Below are 20071 nucleotides of genomic sequence, written 5' to 3'. Positions count from 1 at the left end.
CGGTGGAAGTAGGAACGCCGATGGGAGAGAATAGACGACGGCGGAGATAATTGATCTACTGTCGATGAAATTGTATTGCCTCTCTAGATCATCGAGAATTGTAGCGGCGGCGGGATCGCAGATCCGGAGTCGGAGACGCGGTGACGATAGAGAGGGTTCTACAACCAGATTTGTCGCAAGGTTCCGATGTTGTAGTGGCGACGTCGCTGTGAAATCGGAGATGGTGGGGGCGGTGGCGACGTCGGCTGAATTTGTGGAAGATGGGGATCTGCGTGAAGAGTGAGAAAAGGGAGTCTAAGAGAGATCGAGTGAAAAGAGAGAAATAAAATAATAGGTTGAAACGTATAAATAATTAGGTTAGTTTGAATAGGTGTGGGGTAATATGGGTATAATAATTAATAATTTAACAAAATATTAGATTTAATTTATGATATGGGGGTTATCACTAATAAAGTAAAAGGGGTTGAATCCCCTCTAGTATATCTTAATGTATTCGGGGTTTTCACTAATAATCCCTTTTGTTTTTTTTTTTTTTTTTTTTTTTTTTTTTTTTTTTTTAATTTTGAAAACAGAGGACTCAAGGGTTTCAAGGCCCCATTTGAAAACATCTGAGATAGAACGCATAGATGATGGAGGATCATTGGGGGGCCTGGTCGATTTTTCTGATTGGGCGATAGTATAGCACCGACCATGGGCAACGGCGCCGTACTAAATGAAGAAGATTGGTACGGAGAAGATGACTTCCCAGCAACCCAAAACGGTATTTCTCTTCGTTTCGTACACAAAATTCATGCATATGTGTTTATTTATCTGACTTCAAATTTCATTTATGTGTGTGTTTGTGCGAGTTCTTTCTTCTTCTTTTTTCCCTTTTTTTTTTGTTGTGATAATAGTTCGAGTGATTTATCATTCATGTTGTAGGCCTAAATGCTACTCTCTTGTATTTTAGACTGAAATTTTGAGTTTCAATGAAAATTGTTTTGGGCATTTTTCCTTGAGTTGCATTGTGTTCACTGCTCACTACATGTTTGACGAAACTCCTAAGGCTTGAAAATCTGAGTTAACAAACAATTTTGCATACTCTGTTTCTTGTAACAGCAACCAGAAATTGGTGGTAAGAAATGGGTTGATATATGGAGTCAACAGTGTGGGGAAGCTTCAAGTGGAGAATAAACCCAAGTGAAAAAAACAAAGAAATCAGAAGAAAATTAATAGAGGACCCTTGGGCATTCGGGTAAATCTTAAGATTCATATTCTTGTATTTAAAGAAAATGATACACAACATAACTAGACTATGGAATTACTGATTATGCATAAATTGGATATTAACAAAAAAATGATGGACATCCATTAGTTGGTTTTGCGATGAAAATGATGGCTATTGAGGGTTTGTTTCAGTGTGATTGTAGTAATTAGTCATTCTTTGTTAATGTATTCTGAGTTCTTGGATCTTCTTATTGCAACAGAGGTGCTAGTCATTAATGTTTCATTGAATAAGCTAATTTGCTAATTTTGGTTTCTTTAGTTAATTGTACTTCAAATGATTATAATTGTTTGAATTTTATAGTTCCAATTAAAGAATGATGTCGGTAGAACGACGAGAAAGAGTCCCAGACCGTGTAATTAAAGAATAATGTTTACGATATCTTAATAAATCATCTATCTTTATTCTGTAGTTCACACTTTTTTCTCTTTGGTTTAATTATCTTTAAATAGTCGCTTTTTAAAAATCATCTATCTTTATTCAGGGAACACAGATGTGGTCTTCATCGAACATTTCGAGTTATGCAGAAGCTAGACCGAGCACCAATAAGAGATTAAGGGCTTCATCTTCTGAAAGGTTGTTTTTTATTCTTTCGTAGCTCTTTTTGTGTTTTTCATATTTAGTTACCTTTTGTTCCTATTAAGAGGTTGTGCAAGGCGTTTATTTAGTATCACTTCTCACTAATTGCATTTCATATTTTTACTCTTGAGTATACATATATGTTATAAATTTTTGTTGGTTATGTATTTTTATGTTTTGATTATTTTCATATGATAATTTGCAGGATATCAATTGCTAAAGGAAATGTTTAGAAAGAGAGGACATGGATGGAGTACAAATACTTTCTATTCTTTTGTAATTTATTTAGTTTTATGCTTTGTTAGGGTAATCAAGTTAATGTTCTTATTTTTTAGTATACTTGATAATTATTATATAAATATATTTTACACATTGTTATTTTTGTTGTTTTTCTTATTGATGATTAAATTTCAAAGTCAAGTGAGTTCTTGAAATATTTAATTATATGTTTAACAAATAGTGTACAAAACTAAAATAATAATAAAAAAAAGTACTGTTTTAATAATATGTGAAAAAATTGTGACGGTTCAATACAAAATATAATTTTAATTAGCAAAAGATTTGTGAGGGATTTGTTACCGGTGGTTTGTGACAAACATTTGTGACAGACGTTTTGTGATGGCTATATGTGACGTGCATGGTTTTGTGACAATATATGTGACGAATAACCTTCAGTAAATTGATGACGGATTGGTGACAACAAAAATAACTTTGTGACGACATCTATCACAAATTTTATGGATCTTTGACAAGATATTAGGGACGGAATTATTTTGAATACTGACGGATAATTCCGTGACAAATTAGGTGACGGACACATATATGCTTCACTATTTTAATTAGTGACGAGCCATTTTCTCATAGACGTATTCTGTCATCATTCTGTCACAAAAGTATGTTTGTGACGGATTTTCATTAATTTAGTCACGAAATTGTCCGTCACAAGCCCTTTTTTTGATAGTGATAATGATTAATTAATGATTTTACCATAGCTCAAGTCGTTAATTGTAAAGACTATAAATATTAATTAAAGTCTTCATTGTCAGTCTTCATTGTCTATCAATTATTATGTTAATAAAATATGACAAAATTATCCTTATAAACTTACAAGTGCAAAGGATAGTTTTGTTCATATAAAGAAAGGAAGAAATATTTATAAATATTGGCAAATATCACCGAGATAGTGATCAATAATGGCAAATATTGATTCTAATATTGGAAAAAAACCTACTATACTAGAAAATCGCATATTAGCTACGGACGAATTCGTTGCAAATTATTACAAAACCGTCGCAAAATGTTGATTAGCGATGGATTAAGCCCGTCACCAAGGCCGTCGATAAAAGCCGCGTCGCTAAAATTTAGCTACGACAAATGAGCATCCGTAACTAATTGTTAGCGATAGAATAGTTTATGGCTAAATCCGTCTCTATTATAGCAATAGAATAAAGGGCAAATGGCAAAAAGGCCCATCACATGGGACTTAAATGCATTTTAGTCCACAAAAAAAACAGTCTATCAATTAAGCCCATCCCCATGTCTTTAGTCTAAAATACCCTCAATAATATAATTCTTAACAATTCCACCCATTATGCTCTAACTTCCTTAATATTACACATTGACCCCGGATTTAAACAAATATATCACATTAACCCCCAAAACTTTTTTTTTTCAGAAAATAATTTTTTTTCTGAAATGTTTTTTTCCGGCCAGATTCCGGCGTTGACCGCCGGTCTTCGGCGTTGACTTTTTTTTTTTTTTTTTTTTTTTTTTTTTGAAATTTTTTTTTCCTGAATTTTTTTTCCGGTCGGTCAACCACCGTTGACCGCCGGTCTCCGGCGTTGACTTTTTTCTTTTGAATTGTTTTTTCTTAGAAAAAAAATATTTTAATTAATATTACTGTCTTGACTACTAAATTACTGTCTCAGACAGTAATATTACTGTTTGGGACAGTAATATTATGAATATTATTTTTTCCGAACAGTAATATTATTAATATTATTGTCTAAGACAGTTAAATTACTGTTGGAGACAGTAATTTAACATCCAAGACAGTAATATTAATTAAAACAAATTTTTTTGTAAGGAAAAAAATTAAAAAAAAAAAAGTCAATTAACAGTTAAATTACTGTCTCCGACAGTTAAATAACTGCTGGAGACAGTAATTTAGCAACGAATACAGTAATATGAATTAAAAATATTTTTTTTAAGAATAAAAAAGTCAATTAACAGTTAAATTACTGTCTCCGACAGTTAAATAACTGCTGGAGACAGTAATTTAGCAACGAATACAGTAATATTAATTAAAAATATTTTTTTTAAGAATAAAAAAGTCAATTAACAGTTAAATTACTGTCTCCGACTGTTAAATAACTGCTGGAGACAGTAATTTAGCAACGAATACAGTAATATTAATTAAAAATATTTTTTTTTAAGAATAAAAAAGTCAATTAACAGTTAAATTACTGTCTCCGACAGTTAAATAACTGCTGGAGACAGTAATTTAGCAACGAATACAGTAATATTAATTAAAAATATTTTTGAAGAAAAAAAAACAGTCAATTAACAGTTAAATTACAGTCTCCGACAGTTAAATAGCTGCCGGAGACAGTAATTTAGCAGCCAAAGACAGTAAAATTAATTAAATTTTTTTTTTAAGAAAAAACAAAATTATTAAAAAAAAAAAAAAAAAAGTCGACGCCGGAGACCCGGCGGTCAACGGCCGTTGACCGGACGGAAAAAATTTTCAGGAAAACGAAAATTCAAAAAAAAAAAAAAAAAAAAAAAAAAAAAAAAAAGTCAACGCCGGAGACTGGCGGTCTCCGGCGGTCAACGCCGAAATCTGGCCGGAAAAAAATATTTCGGAAAAAAAATTTATTTTCTGAAAAAAAAAAGTTTTGGGGGTTAATGTGATATATTTGTTTAAATCCGGGGTCAATGTGTAATATTTAAGAAGTTAGAGCATAATGGGTGGAATTGATAAGAATTAGGGTTAATATTGGGGTCAAAATTGAAATTAGGGTTAAAATTGGTTAATTGATGAAATTGGGCTAAATTGAGGTGTAAATAATGAAATTGGAGTTGAATTAGGTTTCAATGAATTGGGGGTAATTTTGGTATATATAAAGGGATTTTCCTTATTTGCAAATAAGTTTGAATGGGGTGGGTTTATTTGAAAAACAAAAAAGTTGGATGTCCCTTTTTTAATTAAGTGCCCTTATCATGGGCCTATTTGCCATTACCCCTAGAATAAAACCACTCTAAATCCATCGCTATCATAGCAGTAAAACAACCCGTTGCCACATTTATCACTAATTTTAGATAGGTATAATGCCGTCGATAAATCCGTAGCAAAAATTGCATTGAATTTTAAAAAAAATAATATATATATATATATATATATATATATATATATATATATATATATATATATATATATATATATATATATATATATAAACACACACACACTACACATATCAATGCCATAAGTTAATACCAATTAATATATTATATACCAATAAAAGTATCATACAAACAAAATAAGGACAATATTATAAACTTGAATTACAGATGCTAATAGCAGTCTTCAAAAGCCTGCAACATAGTCATTCATATATTCTTTCGAGTGTAATGATCTCTCATGAGATCCTTGGGCTTGATCTTCATGCTTTCACTTGAATCCCATCCTAAAAAGTCTAGCTTGCTATATCATAATAGAAAGACAACATAAATGTAATTAGCCAAATAGCGACTTAACCTAAGAAGACAACTTAGATACTAATGACTAGTTAGGTAGAATATTTACCTTCAAATGTAGGATTTGCTGTAGAAAATTTATATTACCAGGAGAAGGAGAAACAAATGTTAGAGAAAAGATAAAACAAAATTGAGAAGTGAGAAGAGCAAACCTAACTTAAATCTTTATTCAGACTTTCCTCCCATTAACGTTTAAAGATCATGCTACTGAATGGCTGCCATCTAGCAAAATAGAAGAAAATTCACAAGATATTGGCTAGATATTAGAGAAATAGATAATATGAAGAAAAAAAAAAAGATTAATAAAGCTTATAATTGAGAAAATCGAGCAATCTGTTAGAGTAAAATCAATGTCTCGCGTTTGATTTTCACATAGGGCTGGATCTTTGGCCACTTGTCTTGACTGCAAACATAGAAGAACCAATAACCAAAACTAAAATTTGATATGACCAAAATAAGGTAGATAATTTTATAAGAAATGTAAACCTTCAATAAGGAGCATGTTGTCTCTATATAGTAAACATTTCCAGCATATGCACATGCCCAGAAGCAAACCACATCACCAATCAATTTCAAGCATATGATGCCCTGTGACATTCTTATGAAAAATGAAATGAAGAAAAGTAGATGATATCTATAATAATACTATATTAGTAGCATGTTAATAGTAAAAACAACTTACAATTTTATTTATTTTCTATTGTGTGGCTCGGGAAAGGCATTTATCTACTTGATAAATGATACTACCTTGTTCTACAGAGTGATAAACTCCCAATCATCAATTTACTTGCTTCTCTAAATGGGTGGAATTTGTGTCTTGCTGATTCTATGTGGTTGGAAACGAAAATATCTGCCATCAAGACGAACAATTCTCAGCAACTTTGAATAGTTGACAATAGTTTCAATGTTGAATTAAAACAATTATTAAAGGCTATTTAAGAACATACCACATGAAACAGAGAGACTAATTTGCAAGAAAGGGTGAGTCAACGAAACTGGAAGATTATGAACTTTCAGTAAAAAAACGAAAAATCCATTGCTTAATAGTAAATTAAGTTGCAGATATAGAGTGGCTTAAACCATATTGAGGCAATTAGACCTGTAAAGGTTTTTAGTACTTTTATGCACATAAATGATACATAAAACAACCTAAGTAAAAAAATAAAATAAAATAAAACATATATATTGTACAAATAAACAAACCTTCTGTTCTCTCAAATCTCAGTGTACTAAATTGTTGCTTTGTTCTCCTCGTTTTGATCTCTCGAAATATCACTGGGTAAATAACTTCCAATGGAATATAGATATTTCTCCCAAATCCCAATACATCAAAGAAATGCAATTGCATACCCACATATTAATCGGATCTTCTTCCCCCTTCTAAACACGCTTCACAAACATCTAAAAATTGGAACAAGAAAGAAATAAAGAGATTACCGTAAATGATGTGCAGTAGCAGATGCTACCGTTGCTCTCAATCGACTAGGGTTTACTACAACTCTGACAGATTTTTGGGCCGGCAATCGGAGGGCCTATTTTCCAAAGGCAGCAACGATAAAAATTCCAATGGGAGTTTCTTTGATTTGTTGATACAGGTTAACTAGGTTTTGGACGAAGAGAGGGAAATGGGTTTGGGGTTTGGCTTGTCTAGGGCAAAAAGGGAGAGAAGGAAAGGTTTTGAAGTGGGGAGAAATGAAAAAAATGAAAAGGGGTCGAGTTTTTTTATTACTTCTATTTTCTTTAAATTGTTGCTAAATAATTATTTTAGAAACAAATTTGTTATCTCTCGCTAATTTTCGTTGCTAAAAGATTTTTTTTAGCCACGAACCCACATCTGTTGCTACACTCATGGCTAAATATTTAACTTAGAAACGAATATATCACCCGTCGCTGATATTCGTCAATATAACTTAAACTTTGTAAGCAAAGGGACGGCTTTGTGTTTCGTTGCTAGTTTTATCGCTAAATATTTATTTTAGTAATAGAAAGGCAATCCGTCACTCTTGTCCGTCACTAATACGCAGTTTTCTAGTAGATATGGTTTTGGGTGCATCATCTTTCCACGAGTTGGCTCGCTATAGACTTGACATTAATTTTACAAATCATTAAAAATATCATTTAGATTGATATTAGTTATTATTAACTATAAAGTACTTGCAATAAGTTTTAGTGTTTATATTTTTTTACTAATTTTTTTCCTATATAATTTTGTAATATTATGTTAATGGGATAGATATTATATATTAATATTATGAAAAATCATAAACCACGTGCAACGCACGTGTCACTTACTAGTTAATATAAAAAAATGTATATGTTTTTTTCTAAAACAAATTTGCAACAGCTATTTGTTTCTCTTGTCCACCACAGCTGCATTCAGATCAAAACCACAAATGTACACAAAATCGAAGAAATAAAAAATTTTCAGATAGTGTTTATAGATTTCTCTTCTCCCAGTATTCCACGTCGACGGGATATAGGTCAACGGCAGTGGATGTTGAGGAATCAATCCATCGTATATCATTGCCGAAAATCGAAGTGAGGTCTGCTTCTATTTTAAAATGTGATGCCGGCAAATAATTCTGTTGCCTGATTATACTATAACTTTTTTTTTTCTTATGCTTTCACCTTACCGGGTTGTGTTCCTGGGTAATAGAGAGACTTCATTTTCTTCAGATTTGGCGTTTCATTGCCTGATTATTCAGCGTTTGTTTTATCATTTCAACTTATGTTTCAATGTTCACGGATGAGGGGGTAACTTTGAGTGTATTCCTTATACGTGCGGGTCTATGCTCAACTAAAGTGCATGTGATAGCCAAGTCAATGCATGCAGTAATTTGACATTCTGGTGGAGTTTCTGCGACTGCGACAGTTATTAGTTTGCATGTGTCAATATTACTCATTCTGAATGGGTATCTGTGTTGTTGCTCTTACTTATTTCCCTCATTTTTATCTTTTCATTTTGATGTAATTATTGAGAACCTGTTCCATGCTTCTGTCTCAGTGTATTCGTCTATCTACATTAACTGTAGTGGAAGTCAAGTAGTTGATGATAACGGAACTACTTATGAAAATGATGGAACTTCTGGGGGGGGCTTCAAATGTCTTCACAAGTAGGACAAACTGGGGATTTAGCAGCACTGGCAACTTCTTGGATGATGACCGCGCTACGGACTCGTTCATCTGCCCAAACAGCTCAAGCATCTCAGGGTCGAATTCCCAGTTATACATGGATGCACGTCGTTCCCCACTCTCATTGACTTATTATGGATTTTGTTTGATAAACGGGAACTACACAACAAACCTTCATTTTGCGGAGATCATGTTTACTAATGACAAAATCTGCAATAGCCTTGGGAGGCGTATCTTTGATGTTTATATTCAGGTACTTGTATAAAGCCCACTTTTTTTCTAAACATATTGAAGGTTATCTCTAACATGTAAGGTCTGGAAAGAATAACTGATGTGCTGAAAGGGTTCTCTTTTAAATACGGGAACTATGTTGAATGAATCAGTTGAGTTTTGTTTTCATGTGATGTTATTGATTATTTGTTTTGTATATGTATTTGTAGTTTTCCATTTTAAGAAATGCCTCATCGTTTCTGGAACAAATAATCTCAGGGAAAGCTAGTGCTGAAGGATTTCAACATTGGAAACGAAGCAGGTGGAGTTAACAAAGGAATTAGAAGAAACTTCACTGCAGTCGTTGCTGATAATACTTTGGATATCCGCTTCTATTGGGCTAGGAAATGGACAAATGGTATTCCTGTTTGAGGCGTATACGGTCCTCTCATTTCAGTCATATCTGTTGATCCTAGTAAGTTGGAAGTTGGCAATTAGTAACTTGAACACACGAGAGATAGTTGTCCGACACATCTCTAATATAACCAAGAAAAGAGATTATGGATTATTTTGACAGTATATTCTCTCTCTCTCTCTCTCTCTCTCTCTCTCTCTCTCTCTCTCTCTCTCTCTCTCTCTCTCTCTCTCTCTCTCTCTCTCTCTCTCTCTCTCTCTCTCTCTCTCTCTCTCTCTCTCTCTCTCTCTCTCTCTCTCTCTCGCTATTCTTTGGTGGAAGGGTTGTTTTAGATGAAAAGACACATTGGAACATGGTACTAAAATTACTAGCACAATCATATAATCCTTAAATTTTAACATGTATCTGTATCTTATTTCCATGTGTGAAAATTCGTGCAATATTTCACATAGTACAATAAATGCTATCTAAATGAACTATGTGATTGAAAAGTGTTTGCAGTTATCTAAATTTCTATTTTACTTGTTTTTCTCATAATTAAAGGGTGTAGACCTTCACACTGGGTCATTTACGCTAAGGCAAATTAAAACTGCCACAAACAATTTTGATCCTGCTAATAAGATTGGAGAAGGTGGTTTCGGTCCTGTATTCAAGGTAGCGTAAACAATAAATACTTCTAGTAAATGAATTATCTTTATGTTGTCATTCAGCTCATTGAGTTTTTCTGCCACCTCTGATTTGAAGGGTGTCCTATCAGATGGCACTGTCATCACCGTAAAACAGCTTTCTGCCAAATCAAAGCAAGGGAACCGTGCGTTTGTTAATGAAATTGGCATGATTTCTGCCCTACAACACCATCACCTTGTCAATTTACATGGATGTTGCATTGAAGGCAATCGGTTGTTGCTTGTCTACGAGTACTTGGAAAATAATAGCCTTGCTCGTGCATTATTTGGTAAGTTATGTGACAATTCTATTTTTGTTTCTTTTAATTCATCTATCGATATTTCTTTTTCTATTTTAAACTTATGTATGAAGATAAATGTTTGCAGGTCTAGAAGAACACCAAATTCATTTGGATTGGCCAACGAGGCACAAGATCTGCATTAGTATAGCCAGGGGTTTTGCGTATCTGCATGCCGAATCAAGACTTAAAATTGTCCTTCGTGATATCAAGGCTACAAATGTGCTTCCTGATAAAGATCTTATGGCTAAAATATCTGATTTTGGACTCACCGAGCTCGATGAAGAGGATAACACCCATATCAGCACCCGGATTGCTGGAACTTTGTGAGTAATCAAAATCATTTATACTTATCTAGTTTACTATTTTTATTTTACCAAAGATCAAGCCATTGATTTCATAGAATACCTAGTGTGTCCCTCTCTATAGGATTTATATCACGAGGTTTAAGTCTATACTTTTGCGGAAAAACATTACAAAAAAAAAAAACCAAATTTTTTTTACGATAAAAACGACAACAAAAACATTACTGACATGATATTTGATTTCCCAGTGGATATATAGCGCCTGAGTATGCGATGCGAGGCCATTTGACAGACAAAGCAGATGTATACAACTTTGGTGTTGTTCTCTTGGAAGTTATTGGTGGAATGAGCAAATCTAGCAATAGGGATCCAAGCTTCTATCTTCTTGACTTGGTGAATTTAGTTAACACAGTTTCACACATTTACACTCTTCTTCTGCTACTGTTGTTTATATGAGTCACTATGATAAGCTTAACGCAGATTGTTCACACAAGAACTTCGAAATTGATATAATAATATTACGACACGTGCAACACACGTGCACATTGCTAGTTTCATTAAATATGACAATGCAATTTTTTAGATTTTGGTAAAAAATTGGCATTGTATTTCTAAAAATTGACTTCGACGTGCTCCATACATTGTTCACATGACACATCAACACTATTCTTAGGGAGGGATTTATAATTGATAAAAATACATTGGTATCTTTTATAAAACAGACTAGGAACTTTTATGAAAACAAAAAAATTCGAATATGTTTTTTTTTTCTTTTTGGTTATGTAAAAACTCGAAACCAACCATATATATGCATTGTGTAAATCTTTATTCTCGTAAGTGAGTTTGATATAATTACCCCTACATTGAATTTTCCAAATGCATCAAAAACTTGTGATACATGTAAATAGTGGATTTTAATTCCATAATAACGCATCCAATTTATTTGAATCGGTTCATTTGATAATTGATTTCACTCATTAGCTCTCAATTTAATTGGTTTCAAATCTTCCAATCCAAATGAACTTTAACAATTTTATACTCTGAGATTTTTGTGAAAATTAAATGAAAATTATACTATTTGCCTAACTAATATTATGGTAAAGACTAAAGAGTTTAATTAAAATTAAAAACTAATCGTTAATTAATAAAAATAAATAAATAATAAAATAACAAAACGGCACTTTTCAGCTGTGAGTGAAAAATTCCCCCTCTCTCTCTTTCTTCTCCACAATTTTTGAAACTGCTTCTGCTTTCCCTCCACAAACCCTGACCCGCATCTAGTTACATCGAGAGCTTCAATTTTCCGGTGTTCGATCAACAATGGCTGCGGCGGCGGCGATGGTGAGCTCCGCCGGAGCGCTACTGGCGATGCTGAACGAAAGCCATCCGGCGCTGAAGCTGCACGCGCTCTCCAATCTCAACGCCTTTGTTGACCTCTTCTGGCCAGAGATATCATATTCCGTCCCTATCATGTAATCTCTTTCTCTCTTTGATCGTTACTTCGCTTCATATTTGTGAATTTTATTTCCGTTTATGCAATTTCCGACTTCTTTGTGATCACCGTAGTCTAATTTTGGGTTATATGAAATCAGTTTCGAAGTGATTAGATATTTGGAGTTTGGGTTTTTTTTTTTTTTTTTTTTTTTTTTTTTTTTTTGGTGTTTTTAATCATAGAATTGGTAAAGCTGTGTGCAAGAAGTTAGTTCTATTGGGGTTGAATTCGGTTTAATTTGTTACATGAATCGATGAAATATTTCTTAGAATTTTCATTTTGTCGGGGATTGGGAGTGGTGTGATTTGTTGATTCACCACTGAGTCGAATAGAAAGTTCTACATTGATTTCCTTAATTTGCCCATCTTTGTATTGTAAGCTTAATCTGTATTGTATCGTTAAGTATGAATTTTGAGTTGCAATATCCGTCGGCTGCTATCGGTACTCTGGAATCCTTTTTGAAATAATCTTAATAACCGTAGCAGTTGATATCCATTTGTTTGACGAAAAATAAATTTGTTTCGATGCAGTCAAAGTTTGTATGAAGATGAAAAGTTTGACCAGAGGCAGCTAGCTGCATTGCTTGTTTCAAAGGTGGAAATCTGTTACTGGTTATTATATTATTCTGATAAAAAAAAAATTCGAATGGGATTCGCCTATTTTTAGTTTTCCGTATGAGCTTCCTTAAGTTGATTGTCTACTTCTCTAGTCCATTAAGAAGTAAGAACTAACCTTAATACGGAAAAAAATGCCTGCGGAAATGTCCCCGTCAATTTTGGTGTATGTAGGGGACCTATTTTAGGAAGTTAATACGGTATTTGGTTGGAGGAAATAATATATCCAATTGCATGGTTTAACATTTTAGAAAATCGGGTTTAGTTTGACAATTGTACAATTGTATATTTCCTTCAGACCTAAAAATTCACTCATTCACACACAGGATTCATTGGGCATGTTTTTTTTTTCTTTTGATTATTTGGATAAGAAAATGTCATCACTGATAAGTAATAAATGATCGTGTAATACTAATGTTTAGTTTTTGAAGGTCCTATGTCATAAAACGTGATTTTTGTTTTAAAATTAACGTGGGTTCTTTCTTCAGGTTTTCTATTACCTGTGTGAACTTAATGACTCTTTGTCATATGCTCTGGGAGCTGGTCCACTATTTGATGTATCACAGGATTCAGATTTTGTTCGTACTATTCTTGGTAAGAATTACATGATCGTTTTTCCCGTTTAAATTATGTTCTTTGTGGTGGGCATTATTCATAAATAAGTGATAATGTAATCTGCTTCTAATATTTTGTAATTTCTTGTCATTGCTCAGCAAAAGCAATTGATGAATATGCCAGTCTGAGGACCAAAGCAGCGGAGGCAAATGATGAATCTACAGTACTTGATTCTAGACTTGAGGCAGTTGTTGAGAGAATGCTTGACAAGTATGTAAAAATATCTGTTCTTTTACCTAACTTAGTAATTTGGTTCTTCATTTATATTTTGGTTTTTTACTTTTATTAACAGATGTATAACAGACGGAAAATATAAACAAGCCATAGGAATGGCTATTGAATGCAGACGATGGGATATTCTTCAGGCGGCAATTATAAGGAGTGATGATATCCAATCTACCATTAATTATTGCATGGATGTATCCCGTTCCTTTCTCAACCCAAGAGAGTATCGGCATGAGGTAAATATAATCAAATATATAATGGGCTTGGTCGAATCTTTAAAAAATCAACTGATTTAAGGTTTTGGAAACGATCATTTTTTTTCACATATGATTTGTGCTGAACAAATCATATTCAGATTCAGAAAAATTCCATGAGGGAGAGATATTGACTGACCTGTAATTCTCGTGCAGGTGCTTCGTTTTCTTGTAAAAATGTATGAGCAGCTTTCTCCTGATTATTCAAGTATTTGTCAATGCCTAATGATGTTAGATGATTCGGAGGGCATTGCGAAAATATTGGAGAAACTCTTACGATCAGAATATGTGAATCATGCACTATTGGCTTTTCAAATAGCCTTTGATCTTGTGGAGAATGAGAACCGAGCATTCCTTTTGAAGGTGATGAGTCAGCTTTCCACACCCAAGTTACAGCCAAGTGGAAATATACATGAAGAAGTGTATGCTGAGGAGTTCACAAAAATAAGACGAATTTTGTTCGGAGAGGTTTCGATGCAGTTGTCGATGCAATTCTTGGCCACTAATGACAAGTTAGGCTATATTCCCTTTCGTTTCGTTAACTGTAACCAAAAATTACGTTTCATACGAGGGGTTGGAAATTTGATGCGCGTTTTGTTTCTTGCCTGCTTACAGGTTGGATTTTATCATTAAGAAAATAGAGCAGTCTGTTGACATGACAAATAGCGTCTGCCATAATGCGATTATTTACTCCAATGCTATTATGCATGCTGGGACAACTGCCAATGAATATATTATGGAGAATCTGGTAAATACCAATCGGCCTAGTTTATTAGCTTTTCTCATCATATATTCTTTGGTCATTTGCAATGTTCTTTTCTTTTCTTTCTTTCTTTCTTTCTTTCTTTTTTTCTTTTTTTTTTTTTTTTGAGCTAACAGTTGGATAAATTATCAGGAGTTGCTGAATAGGGATAGCAATTGGGCTAAATTTAGTGCAATGGCAGGACTTGGAGTCATCCACAGAGGCCATCAACTGCAAAATAAATCCGTTTTGGATATTTACATGCAACACGGTGCTAGCGACGGTCCCTACACTGCAGGTGGACAACGGTTTGGTCTTGGTTTAATGCATTTGAACAATAATGAAGAAGACATTAAAACATTTCTGCGCGGGAGCTTATCAAGCAGTAGTGTTGAGGTTTGTACGATCTTTAGGCAGCCTATGTATCTTAATAAACTGACAGGTACCTAAAAAGCTGTTTGGTTTTTTTTTTTCTCTTCTAATGGTACAGGTTATTCAGCATGGTGCTTGCTTAGGTCTTGGTTTGGCAGCATTGGGCAATGCTGATAATGACGTTTTCGAAGACTTGAAAAACGTGTTGTACACTGATAGTGCTCTTGCTGGTGAAGCTGCTGGCATTAGCATGGGTTTGTTAATGGCTGGAACTGCAAGTGAGAGGGCTGTAGAAATGCTTGATTATGCCCACAAAACTCAGCACGAGAAGATTGTTAGGTAAACTGGATTTCAGGTATCTCTTTTTTAATCTTATTTCTTTATTTATTTGGTGGTATCTAATTTTTTAATTGGGGTTGGACTCTTGATAGAGGTTTGGCTTTGGGAGTAGCTTTGACAGTTTACGGAAGAGAGGAAGAAGCCGATACACTCATTGAGCAAATGACTCGAGATCAAGATCCGATCTTGCGTTATGGTGGCATGTATGCTATAGCATTGGCATATAGAGGTACATTAAACAGTAAGGCCATACGTAAGCTGCTGCACTTTGCTGTGTCTGATGTCAGCAATGATGTCAGAAGGACAGCTGTCATTGCCCTCGGGTTCGTGCTGTATTCTGATCCTGAACAGGTTGGTGCATGCATTTCCCTTTGCTTGTGAAACGAAATCTCGAAAAAAGTAAATTTATATTTATTTTTTTCATTTACTCAAAAAATTGCAGACTCCTCGAATGGTTTCACTGTTATCCAAGTCGTACAATCCGCATGTTAGGTATGGTGCAGCATTGGCAGTTGGAATTTCGTGTGCAGGCAGTGGTCTTAGTGAGGCTATATCTTTGCTCGAGCCTTTGACTTCAGATGATGTTGACTTTGTTCGACAAGGTGCTCTAATTGCAATGTCTATGGTGATGCTCCAGATAAGTGAAGTCAGTGATTCTCGTGTGGGTGCTTTTAGGTATTCTGTCTAAATTACGCTGTCTTCTACTTTAAAAATAAAAAAAATAAAAAAATAACCTTGTTTTCTGTAATTAAATAGGCGACAATTGGAAGAAATTATCCTCGATGAGTGGGAAGAAACAATGAGCAAGATGGGCGCAATTTTAGCTACGGGAATTATTGATGCAGGTGGAAGAAACGTGACAATCAAATTAATGTCGAAGACGAAATACGATAGAATGACTGCAGTTATTGGTCTTGCTGTGTTCACGCAGTATTGGTATTGGCACCCGCTTTTACATTTCATCAGTTTGGCATTTTCGACAACTGCTTTCATCGGTCTGGATTACGAATTGAATATGCCAAGGTTTCAGTTTCTATCGCATGCGGAGCCATCTCTTTTCGAGTACCCTAAGCCTACGGTACCTATAACTACTACACCTGTAAAACTACCTACCGCAATTTTGTCCACGTCATCAAGACGCAGAGTCCGTCCCGGTAAGAAAGAAAACGAGAAGGCAGATTCCATGCAGGTAAAATTCCATGCAAGTTTGTGTTTGGATTAAAGGATTTGAACAAACCTATCGATTTCAGAATCCACAATAACAAATCTTATGGATTAAGGTTTACAAATCCTTCCTGCAAATTCAAATCCTTACGTCAAAACGCTTGCTTGGTATTATTAACTGGGGGGATTTGCTGAGTTTTGAATTTAATGTTTGTATTATGTTAGGTTGATAGCTCCACGGAGAAGAAATCCGAACCCGAGCCAAGTTTTGAGATATTGGACAATCCAGCAAGGGTGGTCCCCACACAAGAAATATATATAAAATTTCTTCCACTTAGCAGATATGTGCCCGTGAAGTCAGCACCTTCAGGAATTGTGATTTTAAAAGATCTGCAAATTGAAGCATATTATATCATCTGAAATACGAGATGACACATCTTAGTGTGTGTAATGTGTGTGGTTGTATATATTATACGTGCCTATAATCCAAGTTTCTATTGATGGAGAAGCTTCTACATTTTCTTTCTCGTGTTTTTTCGGTATGTCATGTAACCACCGTGTAATAAGGGCAAGGGAATGTAGAATCTTCAATTTTGAGTCTTTGTTTTTGCCTTTTCGCTTGTATCGATTGTTTGATTGAAAATCGGGTTTTGCCGATCGAAATTTTTTAAGGTCGGAGTTTTTGAAGGTTGAGAGATAGCTATGTATAGCACCTTTGTATATGAGTTTCTTCTTCCCTTTGAATTGTTATTAAGTTTTGCTAATTAAATTGTCTGAGTCTCGAGTAGAGTTTATTCAACAACGGGTTAGGATCCAGATCCGACCCGCTTACCCATTCAGGCTCCAATATCAAAATGAACTTTTGCTGATTGGATGATATTTTATTTTGTTTTTCAATCATACCCACACCATTCGGTCTATTCTATGCTATATTCGGTAAACTTCACCGGTTATCTAAGATTTTGACATGTGATATTTGATACTTAATAATATCATTTAATTAATAATATAAATTTAATTATGGGGTAATTTTCTATAGACCATCCATTCTAAGATTATATTGGTGCTAATCCAAGTCATAAGTCTTATATTTCTATAACTCCCTACTATTCTTTTTGGCCAATTTGCCCTCTCAGCAAAATAGGAAAATTCCATTTTTAAATCTAATTATCCACCAAATCAATTTAAGCTAAATTGAGACGAAAAAAATCTCATTTCGCGATATTTAAACTAAAACCTCTCCCTCATTTCTTTCAACGCAAACTGTGTAACCCTAGCTACTTATTGCCGAGATCGATGGAAACTCTGTAAGTCTGCAAACCGCCACAAAACAAAATACAACCGAGAAGATTGGTGCAAAATCGAAAACGTACAGATAATTTGCTATATATTCCTGTTTTTTTTAATCGAGATTCATTGACGGAATGCAACGGATTTTTTCTATAAATGAAGTGAATGAAAGAGATTTGGAGTCTACGACCCCAAGTAATCATTTTTGTTTTCTGCAAAGGTCTTTTTTTGTTGGTTTTGATTTTGTTGTTTTATGTGAAATTATATTGTTGATTGTATTTTAATTTTTTATGTTACTATATTAAACCGGTTGTTCTGCTGTTATACTGTCGATTGCTTTATTTTTTGGTTTTCTGTCGCTTTTTATGCTTTTTGGACCCACTGATTATTTTCTTGAATGCCTCTTTCGGTTGATTGTCTGTTTTGAATTTGCTGATTTTATTTGTGTTATATCATTTTCTTTTTTTATTTTGTTGTTAGGATGAAACTTGTTTGGATGAAAAATTAGAATTGTGGATATAATTTCAGGACGTGTGCTATCTTAATGATAATTGTACTCGTCACGTTTGTGTGCGGAACATTGGAAATCATCTATGTTGGTATTGAGAGAAATTGGGGGTTTCTAATAGGGTATACATACCGTTTTAAGGATGTTAATTGGTAGTTTGATTGCTTCAGTGAATCATCATGTTATTAGCTTTCATGTAAACAAAATCACGGTATGAAGTATGACTACTTGAATTGGACGAGTATACTGAATGATTTGAAGCTTGTAGGGGTAAAAGAAATATTCTTGCATCTGGAAGATAGCTAGTATTATTTAATTTCTTGTGTCGTTACAACAATATATATTCGATGCTGGTGTTTTTTGTTTGCATTTTGTTGTTTTTAGAGTAGTTGCTGTTTAGTTTGTATTTTGCATGAAATGTGCTTTTCAATATTGAATATTTCATTACACTTTGATGTCATATCAATTTTGTAAACCTGCACTGCTATTGTATTCTTAGGCATGTCGTGATTTAAAAAATGTATGTTACAGTTTGGAATTACAATTTTCACTTGCTATTACAATTTGCACTTGATGTTACCAAATACACCTTGCATGTTATTATGTGCAAAACATGGATTATAGGGGCTCACATGGTGTGCAATTTTTTTTATAAATTCAACAGTTGATTCGATAAAGGGGACGAGTAAAGTAAATGAATCATCGGAGTCTTCAAATGGAGGAAAGCAACAATTCGTCTTAAGATTCCCTATTTATATTGAAACTGCAAAGTTTGTTTTGTTAATACACTCTGCAAACATAATTTTGCCATAATATTTATTAGAAATTGATGTTTGTTGGTTGATATGCGCATTATAAAAGGACGTTTTATTGTTTGAAGTTTGCATTATTAGTGGATAACAGTAACGAAGTATTAAAAAAGAAGTAAATAACAAATAAAAACAGTAAAGTGTAAAATTTATTGAAGCAAAAAACACATCATTCATATACACAAACTGCGAAAATAAAAAGTAAAGTACAAATAATGACAACAACAAAAATTAAAACACAAGATCAAAGTGTAACAATTGTTTTCTATAGCCAACAAAATCCAAAAAAAAAAAAAGAGACAGGGGAGAGAGAGAGAGAGAGATATGTGGGATAACACCCCTCATTAGACTCCTCCAATTACAATGGGTCCAAATTTTTTTCTCGTTTTTAAATTAAATCCAAAACACTTTTAATTAATAAAAAATAATATAGTTTCACAATTATACCCTTCTTTTTATTTTACTTTTATTTAACATTAATTTATAATAATTGTATTATAATTCCATCTAAACTCCCAAGCCTATATTCACGGTCCAAGTCATTTAATCCATCGTCTATTACTTTTTTCTTATTTCGATTTCTCCCAAACCTCTCGTTTATGACCGCCGTCGTCTCCCCTTTCTTCACCCTCCCTCGCCGCCTCCTCCTCTCCTCTTTCCACCGCTCATAGCGGGATCTCGGTGGTAAAAAAATCAAGCGCCAGATATTCTTTAATTCTTCCCCTTTTCTATTCACCGCCAACGCTCAAATCTAAGGGGTTTTCGGTTGAACCTTGCCTTTTTCTCATCTTGCTTTTTCTGTAATGTTGCTGCCCTACTCTCAATCTTCTTCATCGCCGCCGTCGAGCTTCTCTTTTCTCCCCGCCGAAAATACACGTGTGCCCCTATTGCGGAGCAGATTTCTTTTGGCCAGACCCTCGGAGGACCCGTGAGGCGGATATAACAGCAGCCTGCGGTGATTCCATTGATGAGCCCGAACAATCGGGAGAACGAAGATTGGTTCACCGCATATTACCTAA

General features: G+C 34.0%; 2 protein-coding genes and 2 long non-coding RNA genes across 9 annotated transcripts; 3 read left to right on the top strand and 1 right to left on the bottom strand.

Moving 5' to 3' along the window:
- The first annotated feature begins 520 nt into the window (after nucleotides 1–520).
- Nucleotides 521–2212, top strand: LOC148765897 (uncharacterized). Of its 2 annotated transcripts, XR_016029412.1 has the most exons (4): nucleotides 521–760; nucleotides 1099–1234; nucleotides 1749–1840; nucleotides 2049–2212. It is a non-coding gene; the product is annotated as an uncharacterized LOC148765897 (long non-coding RNA). The 2 variants fall into 2 exon arrangements; XR_016029411.1 differs by lacking the exon at nucleotides 1099–1234 and having other exon boundaries at nucleotides 593–760.
- A 3114-nt stretch (nucleotides 2213–5326) lies between these two features.
- On the bottom strand, nucleotides 5327–7433 carry LOC148765896 (uncharacterized). Of its 5 annotated transcripts, none has more exons than XR_016029409.1 (5): nucleotides 6806–7433; nucleotides 6285–6452; nucleotides 6089–6200; nucleotides 5652–6005; nucleotides 5327–5549 (listed from the first exon to the last, which is right to left on the bottom strand). It is a non-coding gene; the product is annotated as an uncharacterized LOC148765896 (long non-coding RNA). The 5 variants fall into 5 exon arrangements; XR_016029410.1 differs by having other exon boundaries at nucleotides 6089–6190; nucleotides 6806–7432; XR_016029407.1 differs by having other exon boundaries at nucleotides 5327–5532; nucleotides 6089–6452; nucleotides 6806–7431.
- Nucleotides 7434–8678: 1245 nt separating this feature from the next.
- Nucleotides 8679–11141, top strand: LOC105953715 (putative leucine-rich repeat receptor-like serine/threonine-protein kinase At3g14840). The gene is made up of 7 exons (XM_088812405.1): nucleotides 8679–8987; nucleotides 9224–9362; nucleotides 9898–10013; nucleotides 10104–10314; nucleotides 10412–10649; nucleotides 10877–11021; nucleotides 11109–11141. Exons 1-7 carry the CDS (start codon nucleotides 8679–8681, stop codon nucleotides 11139–11141), a joined length of 1191 nt encoding a protein of 396 aa, XP_088668531.1.
- A 658-nt stretch (nucleotides 11142–11799) lies between these two features.
- LOC105953716 (26S proteasome non-ATPase regulatory subunit 1 homolog A) lies at nucleotides 11800–17214 on the top strand. Its single transcript, XM_088812593.1, has 13 exons — nucleotides 11800–12100; nucleotides 12651–12714; nucleotides 13223–13328; nucleotides 13448–13559; nucleotides 13642–13810; nucleotides 13985–14340; nucleotides 14444–14576; nucleotides 14724–14966; nucleotides 15061–15281; nucleotides 15374–15632; nucleotides 15724–15956; nucleotides 16038–16470; nucleotides 16671–17214. Exons 1-13 carry the CDS (start codon nucleotides 11949–11951, stop codon nucleotides 16863–16865), a joined length of 2676 nt encoding a protein of 891 aa, XP_088668719.1. The 5' UTR covers nucleotides 11800–11948; the 3' UTR covers nucleotides 16866–17214.
- The last annotated feature ends 2857 nt before the right edge of the window (nucleotides 17215–20071 follow it).

This window comes from Erythranthe guttata, chromosome 13 (genome assembly GCF_056151865.1).
Source record: "Erythranthe guttata isolate IM_541 chromosome 13, IM_541, whole genome shotgun sequence".
Classification (NCBI taxonomy): domain Eukaryota; kingdom Viridiplantae; phylum Streptophyta; class Magnoliopsida; order Lamiales; family Phrymaceae; genus Erythranthe; species Erythranthe guttata.
This window is presented reverse-complemented; position numbering and strand designations above follow the sequence as displayed.